At 42.3% G+C, this 21,125-nt stretch overlaps 1 protein-coding gene across 9 annotated transcripts in view; it reads left to right on the forward strand.

Annotated features, from left to right (window-relative positions):
* Nucleotides 1-3,342: 3,342 nt before the first annotated feature.
* RBM25 (RNA binding motif protein 25) overlaps nucleotides 3,343-21,125 on the forward strand; it is a 59,450-nt gene continuing 41,667 nt past the window's right edge. For 2 of the 9 annotated variants that reach the window (XM_085896156.1, XM_085896157.1), the window contains exons 1-5: nucleotides 3,343-3,361; nucleotides 10,077-10,249; nucleotides 17,384-17,516; nucleotides 18,428-18,481; nucleotides 18,675-18,730. In XM_085896156.1, the coding sequence (XP_085752282.1) occupies nucleotides 3,358-3,361; nucleotides 10,077-10,249; nucleotides 17,384-17,516; nucleotides 18,428-18,481; nucleotides 18,675-18,730 (420 nt within the window). In that variant the 5' untranslated portion in view covers nucleotides 3,343-3,357. Of the gene's footprint in view, nucleotides 3,362-3,560; nucleotides 3,865-10,070; nucleotides 10,250-12,970; nucleotides 13,084-17,383; nucleotides 17,517-18,427; nucleotides 18,482-18,674; nucleotides 18,731-21,125 lie in introns of those variants that run through there. The other 7 variants (XM_085896161.1, XM_085896163.1, XM_085896160.1 and 4 more) reach the window with 6 other exon arrangements.

Here is a 21,125-nt window from a genome sequence, read left to right on the forward strand (position 1 = left end):
TGGGATGGTACCATTGTCCTGGATTTAAGGTGCAACTTCAGAGTTGCTACAACAAGCCGGTGGTCAGTATTGAGGACCTGAGCACTCCAGTAGACCCTGCAGTTCTGGATCATCCTCCAGCGACCATCAACGAGGATATGGTCAATCTCCTTTGCCACACCGCCAGCGTTGGAATACCAAGTCCAGCGATGAGTTTGTGGATGCTGAAACCATGAACTGGCCACCCTAAGTCCATGACTTCTTACAAAGTCAAGGAACTTAGTGCTATTCTGGTTCCTAGTTCCTGACCTATGGGGACCAACACACACCTCATAACCATCCCTATCAGTTCCAGTCGATGCATTGAAATCCTCCAAGACAAGAAGTGCATCTCGTCTGGGACAATGATCAACCACAGACTCGAGCGTGGCGTAGAATGCATCCTTCAGGGTGAGATCACTCGCCTCAGTCGGAGCATAAACAGAGACCAGGGAAATGACACCTAAGGAGTGACGAATCCTTAGTCTCATTATACGCTCGTTGACCGGTGTTACCTCAATTATCATTGGAGTCAGCTTATTAGACACAGCTGCAGCAACTCCTTGGGAATGTTAACCATCAGAGCGACCAGACCAATAGTAGGTGTAACCACTCACCATGATCTCGTCGCAATCCGGTCTCCGAACTTCAGAGAGTGCTGCAATACCGATGTCCAAACGCTTGAGCTCAGATGATAACAGAGACAGGTGATCATCCTCTCTTAGGGATAGGACATTCCAGGCACCCACCCGAAGGGACTGCCTCAGGTTAACCCAAGGAGCCCGCCGTCTGGTGGACGACACCTCAGCACCACTCTGACACACTCTCCCGCAATCTGACCCAGGAATACTACCCCGTGGTTTCCCTCCTTTCGTCAAATATTGGAGGTCCCGAAAGCTTTGCCCTAATCCCGTCATCCGGTGAGCTGCCCTGCGAAGGCAAGCTGCACAGGAGGTACTCCCACGGAGTGGGTTTTCAGATTTTTTTTGCGTTTTTGCGTTTTGCGGAATGAAGGGTTTTACGGTGGCCAGAGTGCAAATCCTGCCACCAACCTCCTAATAATAAGTAACCCAACTGCAGGAGGACGTCCGCAGACACAGTTGGGCACTAGATATGGATAACCGTTGACTCACAAGGATCTCCTCCGCCCTTTGACAGGTTTTGTTTTTAATCCTGCTGGGTGTCCATATCCAAACACCCTACTCACCAGAAAAACTCGTGGGGGAGATGGTTTAGTCGCCAACAACCCGACCATCGAACAGGTTAGTACAGGTTTACATGGTACCTGTAGCAAGTCACAGATCTTATCTGGCCTGACCTGACATAAGTTATTCACAATTTCTTGTTATCCCTTCTTAGTCCTTGCTATATCCCTTGTTACCCCTTGTTATTCCTAATTTCGTGTTATCCCTTATAACCCCTTGCTCTATCCCTTGTTACCCCTGGTTATTCCTTATTACTCCTTATGATTCCTTGTTATCCCTTGTTACTCTTTGTTTTCCCTCGGTACTCCTTGTTATGCCTTGTTACTCCTTGCTATCCATTGTTACCCCTTGTTATTCATGATTCCTTGTTATCCCTTGTTAGTCCTTGCTATATCCTTTGTTACCCCCTTGTTATTCCTTATTTCGTGTTATCCCTTGTTACCCCTGGTTATTCCTAATTACTCCTTGTTATTCCTTGTTATCCCTTGTTACTTTTTGTTATCCCTCGGTACTCCTTGTTACTCCTTGTTATTCCTTATTCATTTTTCCTTGCGATCCCTTGTTACCCCTTGTTATTTCTTATTCCTCGTTACCCCTAGTTATTTCTTGTTACTCCTGGCGATCCATTGTTAATCCTTGTAACTCCCTGTCACTCCTTGTTATTCCTTGTTACTCCTTGCTCTATCCATTGTTACCCCCTTGTTATTTCTTGTTCCTCCTGGCTATCCATTGTTACCCATTGTTACTCCTTGTCACTCCTTGTTATTCATTGTTACTCCTTGCTCTATCCATTGTTATCTCCTTGTTATTCCTGGTTATCCCTTGTTGCTCCTTGTTACTTCTTGTTATTCCTTGTTACTCTTTGTTACTCCTTGCTCTATTCATTGTTACCCCCTTGTTACTCCTTGTTATTCCTTCTTACTCCTTCCTCTATCCATTGTTATCTCCTTGTTACTCCTTGTCACTCCTTGTTATCCCTTGTTGCTCCTTGTTACTTCTTGTTATTCCTTGTTATTCTTTGTTACTCCTTGCTCTATTCATTGTTACCCCCTTGTTACTCCTTGTTATTCCTTCTTACTCCTTGCTCTATCCATTGTTATCTCCTTGTTACTCCTCGTCACTCCTTGTTATCCCTTGTTGCTCCTTGTTACTTCTTGTTATTCCTTGTTACTCTTTGTTACTCCTTGCTCTATTCATTGTTACCCCCTTGTTACTCCTTGTTATTCCTTCTTACTCCTTGCTCTATCCATTGTTATCTCCTTGTTACTCCTTGTCACTCCTTGTTATCCCTTGTTGCTCCTTGTTACTTCTTGTTATTCCTTGTTATTATTTGTTACCCCTTGCTCTATTCATTGTTACCCCCTTGCTATTCCTTGTCACTCCTTGTTATCCCTTGTTACTCCTTGTTACTTCTTGTTATTCCTTGTTATTCCTTTTTCCTTGCTGTCCCTTGATACCCCCTTGTTATTTCTTATTTCTTGTTTCCCCTAGTTATTCCTTGTTACTCCTTACTATATCCTTTGTTATTTCTTCCTTGCTATCCCTTGTTACCCCTTGTTACTCCTTGTTATCCATTGGCACTCCTTGTTACTCTTCGTTATGTCTTGTCACTCCTTGTTACCCCTTGTTATTCCTTGCTATCCCTTGTTACCCCGAGTTTTTCTTTATCCCTTGTGACCCCTTGGTACTCCTTATTCCTTGGTATTCCAATTGTTACTCGATATTATTTCTTGTTATCTCTTCTACTTCTTCCTATCCTTTGATACCCCCTTGTTATTCCTTGTTATCCCTTGCTTCCCTTCTTTCCTCTTGTTACTCCTTGCTAACCCTTGTTACTCCTTTCTATCCCTTGTTACTCCTTGTTGTCCCTTTTTATTCCTTGTTATCCCTTGTTACTCATTGTTATCCCTTGTTACTCATTGTTATCCCTTGTTACTCATTGTTATTCCTTATTATCCCTTGTTACTCCTTGTTACTCCTCGTTATTCATTGTTCTCCCTTGCTATGGTTGGTTACCGCTCGTTACCACTTGCTATCCCTTGTTATTGGTTGACGCGACGAAGCTCTCCGTTCCGAGTCGAACATCGACTCGGTATCTGAAAGGAAAGTCGTCGTACGCCACCCGCTGTCGCACATGGGTGAGGTCATGGCGCCGTGGATTAACTCTGACCCGATGAACGAATGACAGGTTTTACTTCATGTCAGGTTTCTTGTATTTGTGTCATATAAAGTCCACACTCAGGTTTTCCCGTTGCCCCATGAAGCCGGAGTGTGAATGACCCGCGAGTTCGTGACACGTTCGATCAGAATTAACCATCTCCCCCTCGTGGTGTGACGTTGACGTTGCTCGCATCGTTCAGCTTTCATTTCGGAGTGAACACGAATAATTTGTTAAAACTATTTAATATTTTAGAAACAGACTTCATCTGCGTTTTGTAAACGGGAAAACATTCGCCAATTCGCTGCGTGCGGCTGTTGCTCCACCTGCGCCATTGTTGTTGGTCGCGTGCCGTGTGGGCGCCATGTTGTGACGAGACTTCCACAACCGTCCTTCTCTTTCTCCTTGTGCCGACATTTCGCGGACTCGCGGTTTGAGGATTTGGACGCGACCGCCACGGGCGATTGGTTTCGTACTTTGCAGGTTCGTTTGGACGGGATTCGGAGTGAACTGCGGTTGTTTGGTCCGTCGCGGCCTGCCTCGAGGCCTGAGGCCTAGGTCCGGTGAAACTCTTGTGAGCCTTGCGATGTGTCGTGTTTGTGATATAAACCGACTGCCAAGAGTCTTTGTTGTTCCTTGTTCCACGTCGATGCATTTTGCGGAGTCGAATATTTCTCGTCATTCAAATTTGGAAGGACTTGTTGGATTCCATACAAACCGGTTACTGGGCTATGGTTATCATTGTTCGAATTGATGTATTTCTTTTAATTGTGTTCGATCGGTCGTTAACACTTCATGTTATTCCACAAGACAAAGAGAGACAGAGACACAGAGACACATAGATAGACAAGGCTCAGCATGGACGTTCACGAGGAAGTTTGAATGAAAGCCGTTTTAAGTTTCCTTTACAATCCTCCATGATGACCATTCAATGGTGTGTGTGTGTGTGTGTGTGTGTGTGTGTGTGTGTGTGTGTGTGTGTGTGTGTGTGTGTGTGTGTGTGTGTGTGTGTGTGTGTGTGTGTGTGTGTGTGTGTGTGTGTGTGTGTGTGTGTGTGTGTGTGTGTGTGTTTGGTTGGTTGTGTTTTTAATGAGACTTCCCTCTATAACAATATGCAGTGTGCGTTGAAAGGTTTTTCTATGAATGGGTATTGTATATTGACGTCCTTATTTGGTGTTGTGGATGTTATTGATGTTAATGTTAACCACGTAGACGTTTTACTGCCTTACTAGATTTAAGCTTAACCTCGAGTGCAGGAGCTTTTTAAGCCCCGCCCCGATACCTGGTGTATAGGGGAGGCTTTATTAATTTATTAATTAATTAGCGTATACATACATAATCGAGGGTCGTGGAAGAGCCAGCATGAGTCTTGTGGCTGTTGTGGGGTTTCCTTCTACAATTAATAGTGACCCCTGAGGAGTACTCTCTCTCTATCGAGTGCAGCCTGTGGCTGCTGGTTGCATCATTGGTTGGGACGCGGCTATGCCGCTGATGCAGTGTCCCCCTTACCAGTACATTGGTTCTCATTTTGCCGACCTCAGAAGGATGAAAGGCTGAGTCAACCTCCTGCTGTATTAATTCAGCGGCTAACGGGACTTGAACTCAGGGCTCTAGGATCCCAAGCCACCACCCTAACCACTAAGCCAACTCCAGGCTTCCGAGGAGTACTAAACCACCATTTAGAAAAATGTATTTATTGAGAATTATTAATATTATTATTATTATTATTATTCTTATAATTTTTTTTTCCATCCTACACTCCCAACGCTCCAAATTTCCGAGCTGAATTTCAGAGCTGGTTGGGACTTTATTCCCATCAATAATCTAATGACTCGATATTATTCGGTTGGTCACGAGGTCGGATATTAAAAAAAAAATTTGACCTTGACCTAATTATAGACGTTTTAACATTTTTGACCATATTACTGTAGCCTGCTGTTGGCTTCACGGTTAGGGTGGTGGCTTGGGATCCTCGGGTCCTGAGTTCCAGCCCCGTTTTCCACTGAATTAACACCAGGGGGTTGACTCAGCCTGTCATCCTTCCGAGGTCGGAAAAATGAGCACCAGTGTACTGGTAATAGAGGCACTGCATCAGCAGCATAGCCGCACCCCGAGCCAATGATGCAACCAGCAGCCAAAAAGGCAGCACACGATGGGAACCATATTACTTGACTAAGGTTTATCCAATCAGAATGAAATTGCCCCCTCCAGATAGCCTATAGCAAGGTGCATTGACACTTAATTTACATCATACCTTTCTGGGTCAAAGGTCAAGTCGAGGTGAAATGGTGGTCTGAAAAAAATACAAAACAACCCCGCATTTTGCTACCAGTTAAGAAATCGTTTTTTTCTTCCCTTTTTAGGTCATCTCTACCGAGATGACCTAATAAAGCCGGACCAAATGTCCGTCCGTCCGTACGTACGTCCGTCAACAATTTTTCTTTCCGATATTAATGAAACTTAGTATGTGGGTAGAGGTCGATGAGTGTTGCACAACGATATAACTTTTGTCTGGGTTCAAGGCCAGGGTCAAGGTCACGAGGTCACGTAAGTTATAAAAATCGCCATTTTCAAAACCTATCTAGTCTGCCATTCTACAAGATATTCGGCAACTGTTTATTGATTATGATAGTAAAAAATATTATCTTGTATCTAACCAGACAGATTTTTGATTTTCCTTCCCATTTGATCGTCACGTGATCTGGAAGATGGCCAAAAACGCCGATGCGATTCGCAAAGAAGGAAGGAAAGAGAAATGAAATATAAATATAAAACACATTTTTAGCTTTTTATATTTATACATTTTCCGCCGAAGGTGCAAAAGTTTCAAAACCCGAAATGTAAACGTCGGCATTTATTTTCAAAATATAATTTCATGCGCGTGCCAAAATGCCGAGTCATCTTTAACCAAATTTCACAGTTCGAGCTGCGCAGTAGTCTTCGGTCAATACTGAACATTGAGAACTTGTGGTATTATAGAGACTCGTGCATGCCCGTAGGTGCAAACAAAACGAAACAAAAAACTTTCAAACCGCATGCCAGAAACAACTACACAGGCCGTTCCTTCGCTCTCACGTGGCCGTACATGCAAAAAAAAAAAACTTTCAAACCGCGTGCCAGAAACAACAACCACACAGGCCGTTCCTTCGCTCTCGTAAACGACGACTGGATTGGGGCATTGTGTTTAAGAAAGTACAGAAATCGAGAAAGAAAGAATACAGTAAGTCTAAATCGAGAAAGAATACAGTAATTGTCACTGACAGGATTGGGGTATTGGGTTTAAGAAAATCGAGAAAGAAAGAATACAGTAATCGTCACTATCCGGAAGTGAAGTCCTCACTGTCCGGAAGTTCACATATGGCAGTTACGATTATTTGCAATTTAGTTTTAATGGCCAATTCTTCAATTAGCGCCAACGTATTTTGCCTTTTATCGCAAGGAAAAACACAAAGAGAAGAGGATAGAGGAGAAAAAAAAATGTGAAAAAAATAATTTACTTCCTGCTTCGGAGCATACCAGCACTCTGATGTTACCCAAATTTATGCACCGTCTAATATGAAAACGACCATAACTTGGGGCATTGTGTTTATCTATAAATGCGCATAACTAATCGAGCAATTATTAGAATACACGAAAAAAAAACGTGCAAAAAAATAATTTACTTCCTGCTTCGGAGCATACCAGCACTCTGATGTTACCAAAATTTATGCACTCTCATATGAAAACGATCATAACTTGGGGCATTGTGTTTATCTATAAATGCGCATAACTAATCGAGAAATTATTAGAATACGCGAAAAAAAAAAAACGTGCAAAAAAATAATTTACTTCCTGCTTCGGAGCATGCCTGCACTCTGATGTTAGCGAAATTTATGCACCGTCTAATATGAAAACGATCATAACTTGGGGCATTGTGTTTATAAATGCGCATAAATCGAGAAATTATTGGAATACACGAAGTCATCATTATCCGGAAGCCTGTACGTTGTAACCCGTAATGGGGAACGCGGCTGCCCGTTAAAAAAAAAAAATTCAAACCGCGAGCAACAAACAACAACCACACAGGCCGTTTCTTTGCTCTCGCGTGTCCGTACGTGGGTGGCGCGGAAGTTCGCATATCACAGTTACAATGACTAGCAATTTAGGTTTTAATGGCCAATTATTCAATTTGCGCCAACGTATTTTCCCTTTTCGCAATGTCCTCACAAGGAAAAACAAAAAGAGAAGAGAAGAGAGAAAAAAAAATTACTTCCTGGTTCGGAGAATACCAGCACTCTGATGTTACCGAAATTTATGTACCATCTCATATGAAAACGATCATAACTTGCAGCATTGTGTTTATTTATAAATGCGCATAAGAAATCGAGAAATTATTAGAATACACGAGTCATCACTCTCCGGAAGTCCGTACGTTGTAACCCGTAATGGGGAACGCGGCTGAGCTTCCCTTCCACATCGGCCACGCCCACGCAACAACGTGTATTGTCATTGGTTGGTAAATAAATGGCCATAACTTGGGAAGCACTTGTCCGATTAATATCAAACCTTGAAAAGGCGCATCCTCAGGTCCCCAGCAATATATCTGGCAAGTTTCAATTAGATCGGACCAGCGGTTGTCGAGAAACAGTGGTCACAGACACACACAGACACACACAGACACACACAGACACACACAGACACACACAGACACACACAGACACACACAGACACACACAGACACACACAGACACACACAGACACACACAGACACACACAGACACACACAGGCACACACAGGCACACACAGGCACACACAGGCACACACAGGCACACACAGGCACACACACGCACACACAGGCACACGCACACGCACACACAGGCACACGCACACACAGGCACACGCACACGCACACACAGGCACACACAGACACACACACAGACACACACACAGACACACACAGACACACACAGACACACACAGACACACACAGACACACACAGACACACACAGACACACACACACAGACACTGCTGGAATTATAGATAGATGACCGTCACCCCCACATGGGGGTAATTTTTTTTTCTCCCATTGTCTGAGCTCTATCTCGGATTCATTTGGGACTTTCGAATGAAAGTGTGCATCAGTAATGGGTATAGAAAGTATACCTGATTGGCATTTTTGACTTTGACATAATTTTAAGACATAATTTCAATTTTTAAGACGACAATTTGACAATTTTCAATTTTAAGACATAATTTTAAGATGACAATTTGACATAATTTCAATTTTAATAATTTTGACATAATTTACTTTGACATTTTGACATAATTGACATAACATTGACATGACATAATTGACATAATCCTGACCTAATTATATAACTTTTTACATTTGTTACAATAACTCCACTAATTTTTGTCCAATCAGAACAAAATGGTCCTCTGTAGATGGCTTAGAGCAAGGCGCATTTACACTTATTTGACATCATACCCCTTCGGGTTAAAGGTCAAGATCAAATGGTGGTCTGGAAAAGAAAAAAACGTTTTTTTTTTTTTCCCTCCCCGCTCAATTTTGCCAATGTGGAATAGCAATGACTGCTCAGCCTTCCAAGATGTTCTCACATCATATTAGTGACCTGCACTGAAGTTGTGCACCTGATATTTGATTGGTGTCCTTGACCTAATTTTTCAGGTTGTGACAACAACAAAAAAAAAAAATCTTGATCACAACTTGAATAATTTTCCTCCAATTTTCCACGATATTGAGTTTCATAGAAACGTTGTAGATGGGGACACATTTTCCGAATGTACACATTGATGTCACTAGGCTCTAAATCGTTCCAACCACTGCATAGGGCCTTGGACGATATGTGTCCTCACTGATGACAGTCACCTCTGCACCTGTCTCCCGTTTCAACTGGCACGGCTTTTGGTCCCATCAGCAGCTGGACCATGATGAGTCTAGTCTTTAATGCTGGAGCATTCGCTGTGTTGAAATTGTACACCTCTTGGTCTGCCTCAGGAGCACCTTCTTTTTTCTTTTTAGTTTCACGTGTTTCCTACCCTGGATTCACGTAGCGGTTTTATTAAGCTTTACAGTTAATTGCTTCTCCATGTGCGCATGTTTCCAGTGGGTATGTGTGAGTTAACGTTCATGGTATGTGAAATCAAATTGAGAATTGTAATGTTCCCTGAGCCTCCATTCGCCATGTGCCAGTTTTAAATTCAAGCCTCCACACTTTGGCCATCTTGTGAAGTTGTAACTCTGGCACCAACAGTGGGTGTGTGTTACAAGGCACTTTGAAACTTTTAGAGGTTTAATTATAACAATGGAGACATTGTTCGGAGTTCATTTATACGGGGGTTTCGTTATTTGTTATGCAATGATAGCCCATACAAGTATATTACAACTCGCTGGGACGAGCGTAACACTTCGATAAAGGAAGTTGCTCATGATGATGGAGTTTGTTAAATGGAGGTTTTACTGTGTACGTATAATATATGTATCTATGTCGAAATCAATGAAATGCACTTTTCCAGCATTATTGTCGAAAATGACCTCTTCTCTGATGTGTTTTATTGTAGAGCAATACCATTGAACATACCTGGTAAATTGGCAGTCTTTTTTGTTATATATGGCTTTGTTTGAAAAAGTTGAAAAAGCCACTATATATGGCTTTGTTAATTATGGTGTTTATCTTTCTTTATTTTTACAGGTTGTGAAAGTTGTTTTTGCACCTCCAAAGATGATGAATCGAAACCCAAGCAGCATTCCACAGATGCAGAACCCACACAAGGTTGTTGCTCTCGACACGGCACGACGTTGGATATAAATGTATTTACGGCCACCTTTTTCAACGACTGCCTGCCTTTTTGCGACCACTATAAGGTCTTCCCAAAATAAAATTTTTCATTCAAAATATTCATTAAACCTACCACCACCTATTTTACGTGACCAGTGGCTACTTATTTCCTTCCTGGAATGGCTGTGATCTCAATTAAGCGACGTCTGAAGTGGAAAAGTGTAGGACAAGGACAAGTTTAATGTAGAGCAGTTCTTCAGGACGAGGTTAAAATATTGTGGAGAAAAGTGGGAGGAGGGATGGGGGAGGGCAGTGGTGAGGTGAGGGAGTGATGCGTTTATTTTAATACACCAGTACGTGCCCGTACGTGTGTGGCCGTACGTGCAAAAAAAACCAAAAACTTTCAAACCGCGTGCCAGAAACAACTACACGGGCCGTTCCTTCGCTCTCGCGTGCCCGTATGTGCGTGGCCGTACGTGCAAACAAACAAAAAACTTTCAAACAAACACACAGGCCGTTCATTCGCTCTCGTAAATGACGACTGGATTGGGGCATTGTGTTTATAAATGCGCATAAGAAATCGAGAAATTATTAGAATACAGTCAGTCATCACTATCCGGAAGTGGTGCGTGCCCGTACGGAATGTTCACATGCATTCCACGAATAATTATCGCTTGCATTGAAGTAACAACTGCTGTGATACTTCCACACACAGAGTTAATTAAAATCAAGTTTACCTCCCTGTCTTTGCTTGCCATGACATTCGCTGCCATTGACCATTACCACTCCTACGCCACAGTGACTAAATGGCGCCCTTTCCCCATCTGCCATGCCTACGCAGCAACGTGTCTTGTCATTGGTTTGGTAAATATATGGCCATAACTTGCGAAGCACTTGTCCGATTAATATCAAACCTTGAAAAGGCAAATACTCAGGTCCCCAGCAATATACCTGGCAAGCTTCAATTAGATCGGACCAGTGGTTGTCGAGAAACAGCGGTCACAGACACACACACACAGAACACACACAGAACACACACACAGAACACTATAGATAGATTGTGTCACCGAAATGATCTGCAAACCATTTTCAGGTTATTTCTCTGAAATGAGCTCACAGCGTGAATCCTATTGTTCGGCCGTCCGTTAACATTTGAATGAAACTTCTCCTCGCAAACTACCTGACCGATGTGGACCAAATTTGGTACGATGCATCAGGACAACAAGGTCTCTTGGTGTTGTTCTCCCCATCCGGATGCGCCCCCTACAAAGGGGGTAAGAGCGGGGTTTTACACCCAATATTAGTATTTTATTCAAAAATCTTTTTCTAAGAAACTTCCAGACAGATCCAGAGCAAACTCGCCATGAGGCATTGGGACCATGCCCTAACCTTAAGTTGTGCTCCTCATGACCGTATCTCCCCCGGAAAGGGGACCACAGGCCCTATCCCCAAATCTCTCATTTTCACGAAAATATCTTCTCCGCAACTGAGCGATCGGATCAAATATGGTGCAATGCATCAGTACAGTAAGGTCTCATGGGGTTGTGATCCCCATCCAGATCCACCCATTTAAAAGGGGTAGAAGGAGGTTTTCCCACAAATATTGGTATTTCATTCAAAAATCTCGGAAACCGACAACCGGATCCAGACTAAACTGGTCATGCGGTATCGTGACCATTCCCCAACCTTAAGTTGTGCTCCCCATGGCAGTATCTCACTTGGAAAGCGGGCCACGGCCTCCCTCCCCGAATCCCTCATGAACGAAAACATTTTCCTCACAAACTACATGACCTATATGAACCAAATTTGGTCCGATACATCAGAACACGAAGGTCTCTTGGGGTTGTGCTCCCCATCCGGATCCCCCCCCCCAAGAAGAAGCTGAAAGGGGGGGGGGGTTCGCCTCAAATTAAAGTAATTTTCACTCGCACGTCGCTTCAGTTGTGGAAATCTATCATGTGACTCCTGCATCAGCAATCAAAATGCTTGTACGGTATTTTGTAACCACATAATCAAGTTGGCTTTGCTTTCATTCTGAATTGAAGGAGCATTATCTATTTTTTTGCACCATGCCGATTCAAAAAATACTGCAATAGAATTGTATGACGTTAACTTGTCTCTTTTATCCCTTACGGTAATTGGATGCGCCTGTGCAAAAGGTAGGAAGGGGGAGGAAGAGGTGGGATGGCGAAAATGCAAAACGTTGGCTCTGGTGATTAATTTTGTACTAAAATTTTCCACAATATGATTAAAAGATTGACAGATGAATGAATTCTCCTTGTGCTAACAACCAAGTTTGTGTCTTCCACCTTTACTCTTGACAAGTGACTGAAAGTTATTCCACCGCCAGAGAAGCATAAGATAGTCCTCACAAAATAGCGGAGGATCTCAGGGTCAGCAAGTCTCAAATTCAGAATATTTTAAGGAGAAAAGCAGAAGTTTTGAGCGACGTCTCAAACAATGTGTCCGGTGACTGTAAAAGACATGAAAACAGCAAGTGAAGGCATCAATCGACTATGAGCTTGGAGTAGTTTAGACTTTAGACTGGTTTAGAGAGACAAAGGCCAGGAAATCAAGTGCTAGGAAATCAATCACTGTTGAAGGAAAAGGCCATACACTTTATCGCTGAATTAGACTTCACAACATTTAAAGTTCCGAACAGATGGCTGGGATCGTTTTTTTTTTGTTGTTGAGAAAACATAACATCGTGTCCAGGGGAAAAATAAAAGGTCGCTAGAGGGTAAGATGTAGGAGGATGTCAATGATGACCATGGCTTGGATCATTTGGTTCTTTCATGCCTCGGCAGACTAATCACAGCTTTCCTGGAATAAGAGCCCATTTTGGCTTGATTGCTTGAAGAGATTACCTGTCTTGAAAGACCACATTTTGGGGGTTCCCTCGAGTGGTTGCTTAAACCAGGTATGACTATTTGCATTGCTGAAATACTGCTGTCAACTTGGTCATTTGTCCTGGCAGGATGGTTCAAATGTCAAACAAATGATAAACCATCGATCAATAATGCCTTACGCGGGTTGATAATATGACGTGATGCTGCTTTTAAACGGGGAGATGATACATACCGCAGTTTACGAAATAAAGTGCAAAGAACAATAAAGTTTGTGAAAAGTAGTTTTTTTTAACCAGAAATTTTGTATTCCTCAAAGAAATAGAACCAGTTAAATGGCATAAACAAATCCGACATTGAACTGGACTTCAGACGCAATAATTTTCTCTTCCTGAAAGTAATAAATAAATCAGAGCTCACCTGTTACGAGTTGCGATCAGTTATGCCTCATCTCTGTCGCACCTGTAATTTCATGAGTATTTGAGGGATTCCTTGCCGATTGGGTGATGAGAGGGATATACAACAAGACATTGATCGCCAACAATTTGGCAACCTGAAAGGCAGTTCAGTGGTGCATTACTTGGTCAGTTTACTTGACAGCATCCATGGAGGAATTCACAAGTCTGGTAACTATGTAAACTTGTGCACCATCGACTTAAGTAAGGCCTTTAATCATGTAAGTCGTACTATGTTATTGAAAAGCTGATCCAATGTGTTGTTTATCGCGCGGTTTTGCCTCCAATCTGTAGTTTTCAATCACGTCGATCACAAACTGTTCGATACCACGGATCGACATCAACTTGTCTTGATGTAATATGTGGTGTTCCGCAGGGTACAAAACTAGGTCCTATTATTTTATTGGCAATGGTTAATGATGCAGCTTTGACTTCAGCTAATCGCTGGGAATACGTTGATGATCTTGGCCTCATTGATGTTTTAGCAAAGTCAAGTAGTTCACATTTATAGTCTCGTATTCGATTCTCTCATTGAATGGTGTCTTGATAACGATATGATGCTGAACCCAACTAAGTGTATATTTATGCAGATTTCATATCTTCATCATTCCCCACCTTCTGTTCAATTTGAGATTGATCATGTCCCACTAGAAATTGTCTTCTCTCTCTCTCCTCTCTCTCCCCTCTCTCCCCGCTCTCCTCTTAACCCTCTTTTCTCTCCCCTCCCTCCCCTCCCTCCCTCCCTCCCTCCCCTCCCTCCTCCCTCCCTCCCTCCTCCCTCTCCTCCCTCTCCTCCCTCTCCTCCCTCTCCTCCCTCTCCTCCCTCTCCTCCCTCTCCTCCCTCTCCTCCCTCTCCTCCCTCTCCTCCCTCTCCTCCCTCTCCTTCCTCTCTCTCTCTCTCCCCCCTCTCTCTCTCTCTCTCTCTCTCTCTCTCTCTCTCTCTCTCTCTCTCTCTCTCTCTCTCTCTCTCTCTCTCTCTCTCTCTCTCTCTCTCTCTCTCTCTCTCTCTCTCTCTCTCTCTCTCTCTCTCTCTCTCTCTCTCTCTCTCTCTCTCTCTCTCTCTCTCTCTCTCTCTCTCTCTCTCTCTCTCTCTCTCTCTCTCTCTCTCTCTCTCTCTCTCTCTCTCTCTCTCTCTCCCCTCTCTCTCTCCCCCTCTCTCTCCCCTCTCTCTCCTTGGCGTCGTCATCCAGAATAATCTTAAATGGGTTCAACAGGTTCATCGTCTTGTTTGTAATGCCTCATGGTGACTTTATATTTTTTAGCAAATCAAAGAAAAATGGAGTAAAGGCCTCTGATCTGCTTTTGATCTCCAAAATGTACATTCTTCCGATGCTTGGATTTGAGCACCTGCGTGGTCTTCTGGCATTACTGTTCCTCAAGCCCAATGTATTGAACGCATTCAGGAGAGAGCGCTACGCATAATTGCTTTTCCGAACACCTTGTCCTCTGGTGAACTTTTGAACACTTTTAATGTTGTCTCGCTTTCTGACGGGCGGAATTTAATTACAATCCGCTTCGTTAAATGATTGCCCACCTTAAAGCGGCATCGCCATCTTTTGTTCCAATTGGTTCACGAAAAAAATTTTTCACGAAAAAAATAAGTGACCACTATATTCGTTATTGTTGTCTGTCTGTCTGTCTGTCCCGAGCATAGCCCCGTGGGTTTTGATCTGATCCTGATAAAATTTTGGTGGGAGGTTTATATCATGATCTCGTTGTGTTTCCTGAGAATGGGCGTGGTGCTTCCATTATGGGCGGACCCACGCCCAAAAAACGTGTTTTTAGGGGGTAGCTGATTTCAATTTGCGTCTTCTCCAAGGGGGTTTGTTGAATCTGACAGGGGTTTCGGTATTTGGTTAGCCCAATGGCACCTGCATAGCCCCACGGAGCTCAATTTTTCATTTTCGTCACAAGGTCACGAACTTAGAAAATTGCGAATTTTGACATAAAAAATTCTCTTCTCCGAGGGGTTTGTCGAATCTCGCTGGAGTTTTGGTATTTGGTTAGCCCAACGACACCCGCATAACCCCACGGAGCTGGATTTTTCATTTTCGTCCCAAGGTCAAGGTCACGAACTTAGAAAATTGCGAATTGTGTTTTTAGGGGGTAGCCGATTTCAATTTGCATCTTCTCCTCTGAGGGGGTTTGTCGAATCTGGCAGGGGTTTCAGTATTTGGTTAGCCCAATGGCACCTGCATAGCCCCACGGAGCTCAATTTTTCATTTTCGTCCCAAGGTCAAGGTCACGAACTTAGAAAATTGCGAATTTTGACATAAAAATCCATCTTCTCCGAGGGGTTTGTCGAATCTGGCAGAGGTTTCGGTATTTGGTTAGCCCAATGGAGCCTGCATAGCCCCACGGAGCTCGATTTTTCATTTTCGTCCCAAGGTCAAGGTCACGAACTTAGAAAATTGCGAATTTTGACATAAAAATCATACGACCGCCCAAACTTTGAGAGCTGGGATGACTATTTTTATGCATAATCTTGAGGTCATTCCCCACCTAAAGTCTTGAAACCATTTTGCTCTATCTCGAACACCTTGCCCGTGGCGCCCCCTTCAAGTTTGTTTTTACGCTGATTTCATCAAAGTATGGATAATCCGAGGAGTGCGAAATGCCATATAGCCTATATTACGTTATAATGTTCCAGAGGAAGTTTTGCACCAAAGGTCATAATCCTTGACCTTTGACCTTTAAAGTTCACAAAGGTCAAATTTTCAAAGTTGTGGGAATCGAACCGGGTTTCCGACCTTCTTCGACGAACTAACTCCAATAAGCTATAGCACGTATCCTGTTTCCTTATTTTAATGTCCACAACATTGTTTTGTGACCTTTAAAGGTTATGCAAAGGTCAAATTCTGAAAGTTGTTGAACAAAACCGGGTTTTCGACATTTTGCAGCTAATAACCTGTCACTCGTGCCACATCATGTTGATCATTTTTATAACTTGGTCAAACATTATCACATTGTCTCATCCTTGACTTCTGAAACAATCTCCATCGTCAAATACCGCTCGTGAACCATCGTCGTCTTCAGACTTGTCTTGACTTATTATTATGACAGGCTCAGAAACTTCCAACAACTACACATGGATTGTATTTTACTTTGACAGAACTGAACCCTTTTAGTCCTTGGACTACTTTTTCTGTCTTTTGACAGAAATCTTTACCATCCACCAACTAATGCCGGCAGACAGGATGCCCAATTTAACGTCCATCTGAGGGACGGCGCACATTAATGAATCACCTTGCCTGTGAAACACCGGGATGACAGTTTCGCTGTGTCGGAATTCAAACCCAGGGTAGACACTTTTGAAGCGAGTGCGTATCATTAGGCCATCCTTCCAGCCCTGCTCCAGTACTGATCCTGCCTTTTTGCAGAGCACTGTAACATAATAGAATGGTCATTTAAAACCATAATCTGTCTATCCATTTTACAATGGAAATGTTTTGCTGATCCTGTATAAAATGTATTTTTTTAAAATTATAAACGTGTGTCCATTCCCTTGAAGGACACCTATGTTTCAGTGAATGTGTTGTTGATAATTCTATTTGACATTTCTGAACTGTGCTGTTTCACTGAAGTTTTTCTCTTTCCCCAATCCTATATTTTGGACTACATGCTACGTTTCAGTCTGAATTGTAAATTTAGCATGGAAATATCACATTGGAAAACAATTTTTTCTTCCTCCTGTTATTTTCATGCTTTCCTTCTATTTTTGAATTTAAATTCTAAAGCAATTCGACTTGATTGAAAATCTATTCCTGTTTAGTTTACTTGAGTGAAATGTGTTTACACCGAGCGAAATCTGTTAAATCAGAAATTCCAAGTTTGGGAGTCGATCATTCATATCATTGGCTGCAAATTATCGTGTACAAGTTTGCATGTTATGAGTGTAAGTTCACCCATCTCTGTCCAGTTGGTGACTGCTGCACAGACCATGTCATTTGCACCGCAATTAACTAGGACGACATTGGGAGTGCCTGGCCTGACACCTTCTATGCCTCCAGCACCATTCCCTTCATTTCGGCCTGGCATACCTGTACCACCTGGTAAGCTTTTGTGCATCAAGTCTGAACCTTGACATGCATGCTAATCTGAGTTTTAGAGAAGAGGTGGCAGGGATGACGGGTTAATGATTACAGAGATGTGGAGTATTTATTTATTTTTATTTTGAGGATTATGACTATGAATTAATTCTCTCGTAGCAAATGGAATTTGTCCTTCTGTCATCGTTTCAGAAAGCAGGATAACTCATTGCCCTTGTGCTTGTCCTTGTAATTTTTAACTCTTTCAGTTCCTGTTAGAGCTTGCTGTAAAGTGTTTTCTAGTTCAGGGGGTGCTGCATGTAGAAGCTACTTTAAGCTCATCCATTCTGAAACATAGATGACAGATGACAGATCAGGTTTAAAGAATTTTGGCTGCTGTAACCCAATTTGATCCTGTTTTTGAAAATGAACAAATAAAGATTGCAAAAATTCTTGTGAAAATTTTGTAGCTCAGCAAAATTCACACTTGTTTCTTTGGCATCGCTGTCCTAATGGCTCTCAATTAAAAAGGGCAATGCTGGAGAGGCATACTCCATGGTATTGTATCTTTCACAAGAGTTATCTTCAAGACGTTCTAATAACCTGTTTGTAATGTGGGTATCCTTGCATTTTTTTTTCATTCTTGTCTTTGCATTCATTTGGGGTTATTTTGTTTGTTTGCTTGCCTCGCCTACTCCCAAAGGGGTGGGAGAAGTTATTGTCGTGAGTCTGCATGAAGATCTACTCTAATATAGATCATCAATTCTCAGATGTATTGCATTCTACATGCCCCTGATGAGGCTCTGCATTATTAAACGCTTAGTTTTGTTTGTTTATGTATTATTTATTCATGTTCACGTATCAAGAGTATTTCCTCCACACACTCAAGCAGCATGTTTCCTTGAATATCATTCTTTATCTTGCTCTTTCTTTAGACTTTAGAGGCTGGTATCCCTCAGGGCAGCATTCTGGATCCTTTCCTATTTCTGGTACATTTCAGACCTCTCTGCCTCCTTGGAAAATACTCGGTGCCACTCTGCAGAAATATTCCACTCTGTCAATAATTCACTTCTGCCAAGTTGATTAAAAAGGGATTTTCATGGGGTTCGGAACAGAAATTCAACCATTTTTGGCATACATTGTACATGCAGTTGACTCCTTTGCGCTTTTCTTTGTTTTCAGGTACACCTTTGCTTCCAGTTCCTGTGGGCATGATGAGTGCATCACCTGGTATCCGGGTGAGTGCATTTGGCTTTCATTAATTATTTATCATGTGTGCAGGCGAATATAAATTGAATTTGTGTGGATCAGGTTTAAAGAATTTTGGCTGCTCCCAATTTGATCCTGTTTTTGAAAAATGAACAAATAATGATTGCAAAAATTATTGTGAAAATTTTGGAGCTCAGCAAAATTCACACTTGTTTCTTTGGCATCGCTGTCCTAATGGCTCTCAATTAAAAAGGGCAAATGGTGAAAACCAAGGATCCAAAATCCTTTGGGTGGGGTGGGGGGGGGAAATGCACCCATCGATCATCCAGGCATACAATACAACGAAGAGAAGCCCGAACACCACATATCCACTTGTAGATTTTGTTGTACGCTTTCTCTCTCTCATCTCCAGCATCAACAAAAGGAAATTACTTTTCTTTCTTACTATGCTGTATTTGTAGATTTTGGTGCATCTCTAAGTTAGGTTTCACAAGACATTAAATTTTTTGTTTTTTTGAATATGTTTTCTCCATGGCAATTTTTTTTTTTTTTTAATTGCCTCAGGGCATCTGCTGGAATCTTTAAAAGTGGACCCACAACATTAGCCAAACTCAAAACCGTATCGTTATTATCCGTATAGTTATTATCATTATTATTCTCGCGCTTAAAAAACCCCCCAAAAAACAGCGAATATTGTAATCGGCTTCGTCTATGTATGTCTGTCTGTCTGTCTGGCTCTCCATCCGTCATACTATCCCCTCCTAAACAATTGGGCAGGAATTCACCAAACTTGGTAGATCACCAGATAGCAAGAAAGGGTTCCTTGGGGTGGGGTCAAAACATCAAGTCCCCAAAAATGCAATCATGAGCACATTTTTAAATGAAGCTTTGTGGATGCAATCAACATTAAGGGGACGCATTAAATATGTAACGTTTTTTTGGAATTGATCCCCTGTTCATGTGGGTGTGGAGACTTAGGGTCATGAGGGTCAAAATGGGGAAAATAAGTTTTTTTTTTTTTTAACTCAAAATTTGATATCGGGTCATTCCTGGTCGAACTTTTCACCCTCTGTCAACTTTGTTTTATGTGGGAAGCGTAGGGATTCGCGATGGGGCACCATCGACTTTGCTCTAATTTTTATTTATTTATTATTGGAGCCCAACGTACTATTTCACCTTGATATTCTGCTTTATATCCAGGTGGTATATCATCAGCATTACTTCGAGATAATCTGTTGCTGTTTGTCATAATGCTAGCTCAAACAGCCTGCGAGACATCATTAATAAGAAGTAAAGACTGCATTTTCGACTTTGAAGTGAAGCTTTTAGTAGCGATGTATGTTCCCACTAAACTTAGTACAAACTGGAAACTAACTCAGAAGTGGCGAGGGCATGCCAATAATTTGAATAACTCGAGCATGTTTTAACAATTCCTCATTGAAACTTCATTTAACAACTTGCTTCAAACTGCAAATATGAAGCCACAACCAAAATTCTATTGATAACAGCTTGTGACTGACGTGTGAAGAGGTAACTATAATTTAAAGTTTTGAATATTTACACTGATAACACTGAACAACAAAAATTTTTTACTGGAGATGTGTAAAGTGATTTAGACTAATTTGGGTACGCTGATTTCAAAAATCATAACCGTTTTGCTGTATCACGTCAGGATTTTCAGTAACAGAAATATTCCCATTGCCTAGAAGTCAGGATTTCAATGAAATTTACAAAAATTCATTTATTCATTTATTTCATCATGAATGCTTCAAAATTATAGAAATTACAGAAAAACTCCACTAGAGTGGAATTAAAAATAGGCATTTGGCTTTGCGTTTGTGCTGCTCTGTGTCAGTTTCACGATGCAGGAAGCAGCAGAAATCGCCCATCATGTTCGGGTTGTGCCGCCCTTGGTAACGCGTCTCCATGAGTGAAATCTCTTGGTGGAATCGCTCGCCGTGCTCGTCCGAGACTGCTCCCAAGTTGTCAGGGAAGAGGTTCAGGTGCTGGTGTAGGAAATGGATTTTCAGGGACATCCTGGAGCCAAGTTTCCTGAAGGACTCCAGCAACTGCTGCACTATTTCTTCATAGTTGTCCGCGCGCTCGTTCCCCAAGAAGTTGTCCGTCACAGCTTTGAAGCTCCTCCACGCTGCCAGCTCTTTGGGGTTTAGAGTTGTCGGAAAAGTTTCGTCCTTCATAATCTGTCGGATTTGCGGTCCAACAAAGACACCAGCCTTGATCTTGGCCTCCGACAAGGTGTTGCCAAACTTTTCCTTGAGGTATAAAAACCCACGCCCATTCAGATCCATTGCCCGTACAAAACTTTTCATCAAGCCGAGCTTTATGTGGAGTGGTGGAAGGAAAACCTTGGCTGGGTCGACAAGGGCGACATGCTTCACGTTGTGTCGACCAGGTACATGCTCT

The sequence above is a fragment of the Eptatretus burgeri genome, chromosome 9, assembly GCF_056783735.1.
Source record: "Eptatretus burgeri isolate ZD-2024b chromosome 9, Ebu_testis_v1, whole genome shotgun sequence".
NCBI lineage: Eukaryota > Metazoa > Chordata > Myxini > Myxiniformes > Myxinidae > Eptatretus > Eptatretus burgeri.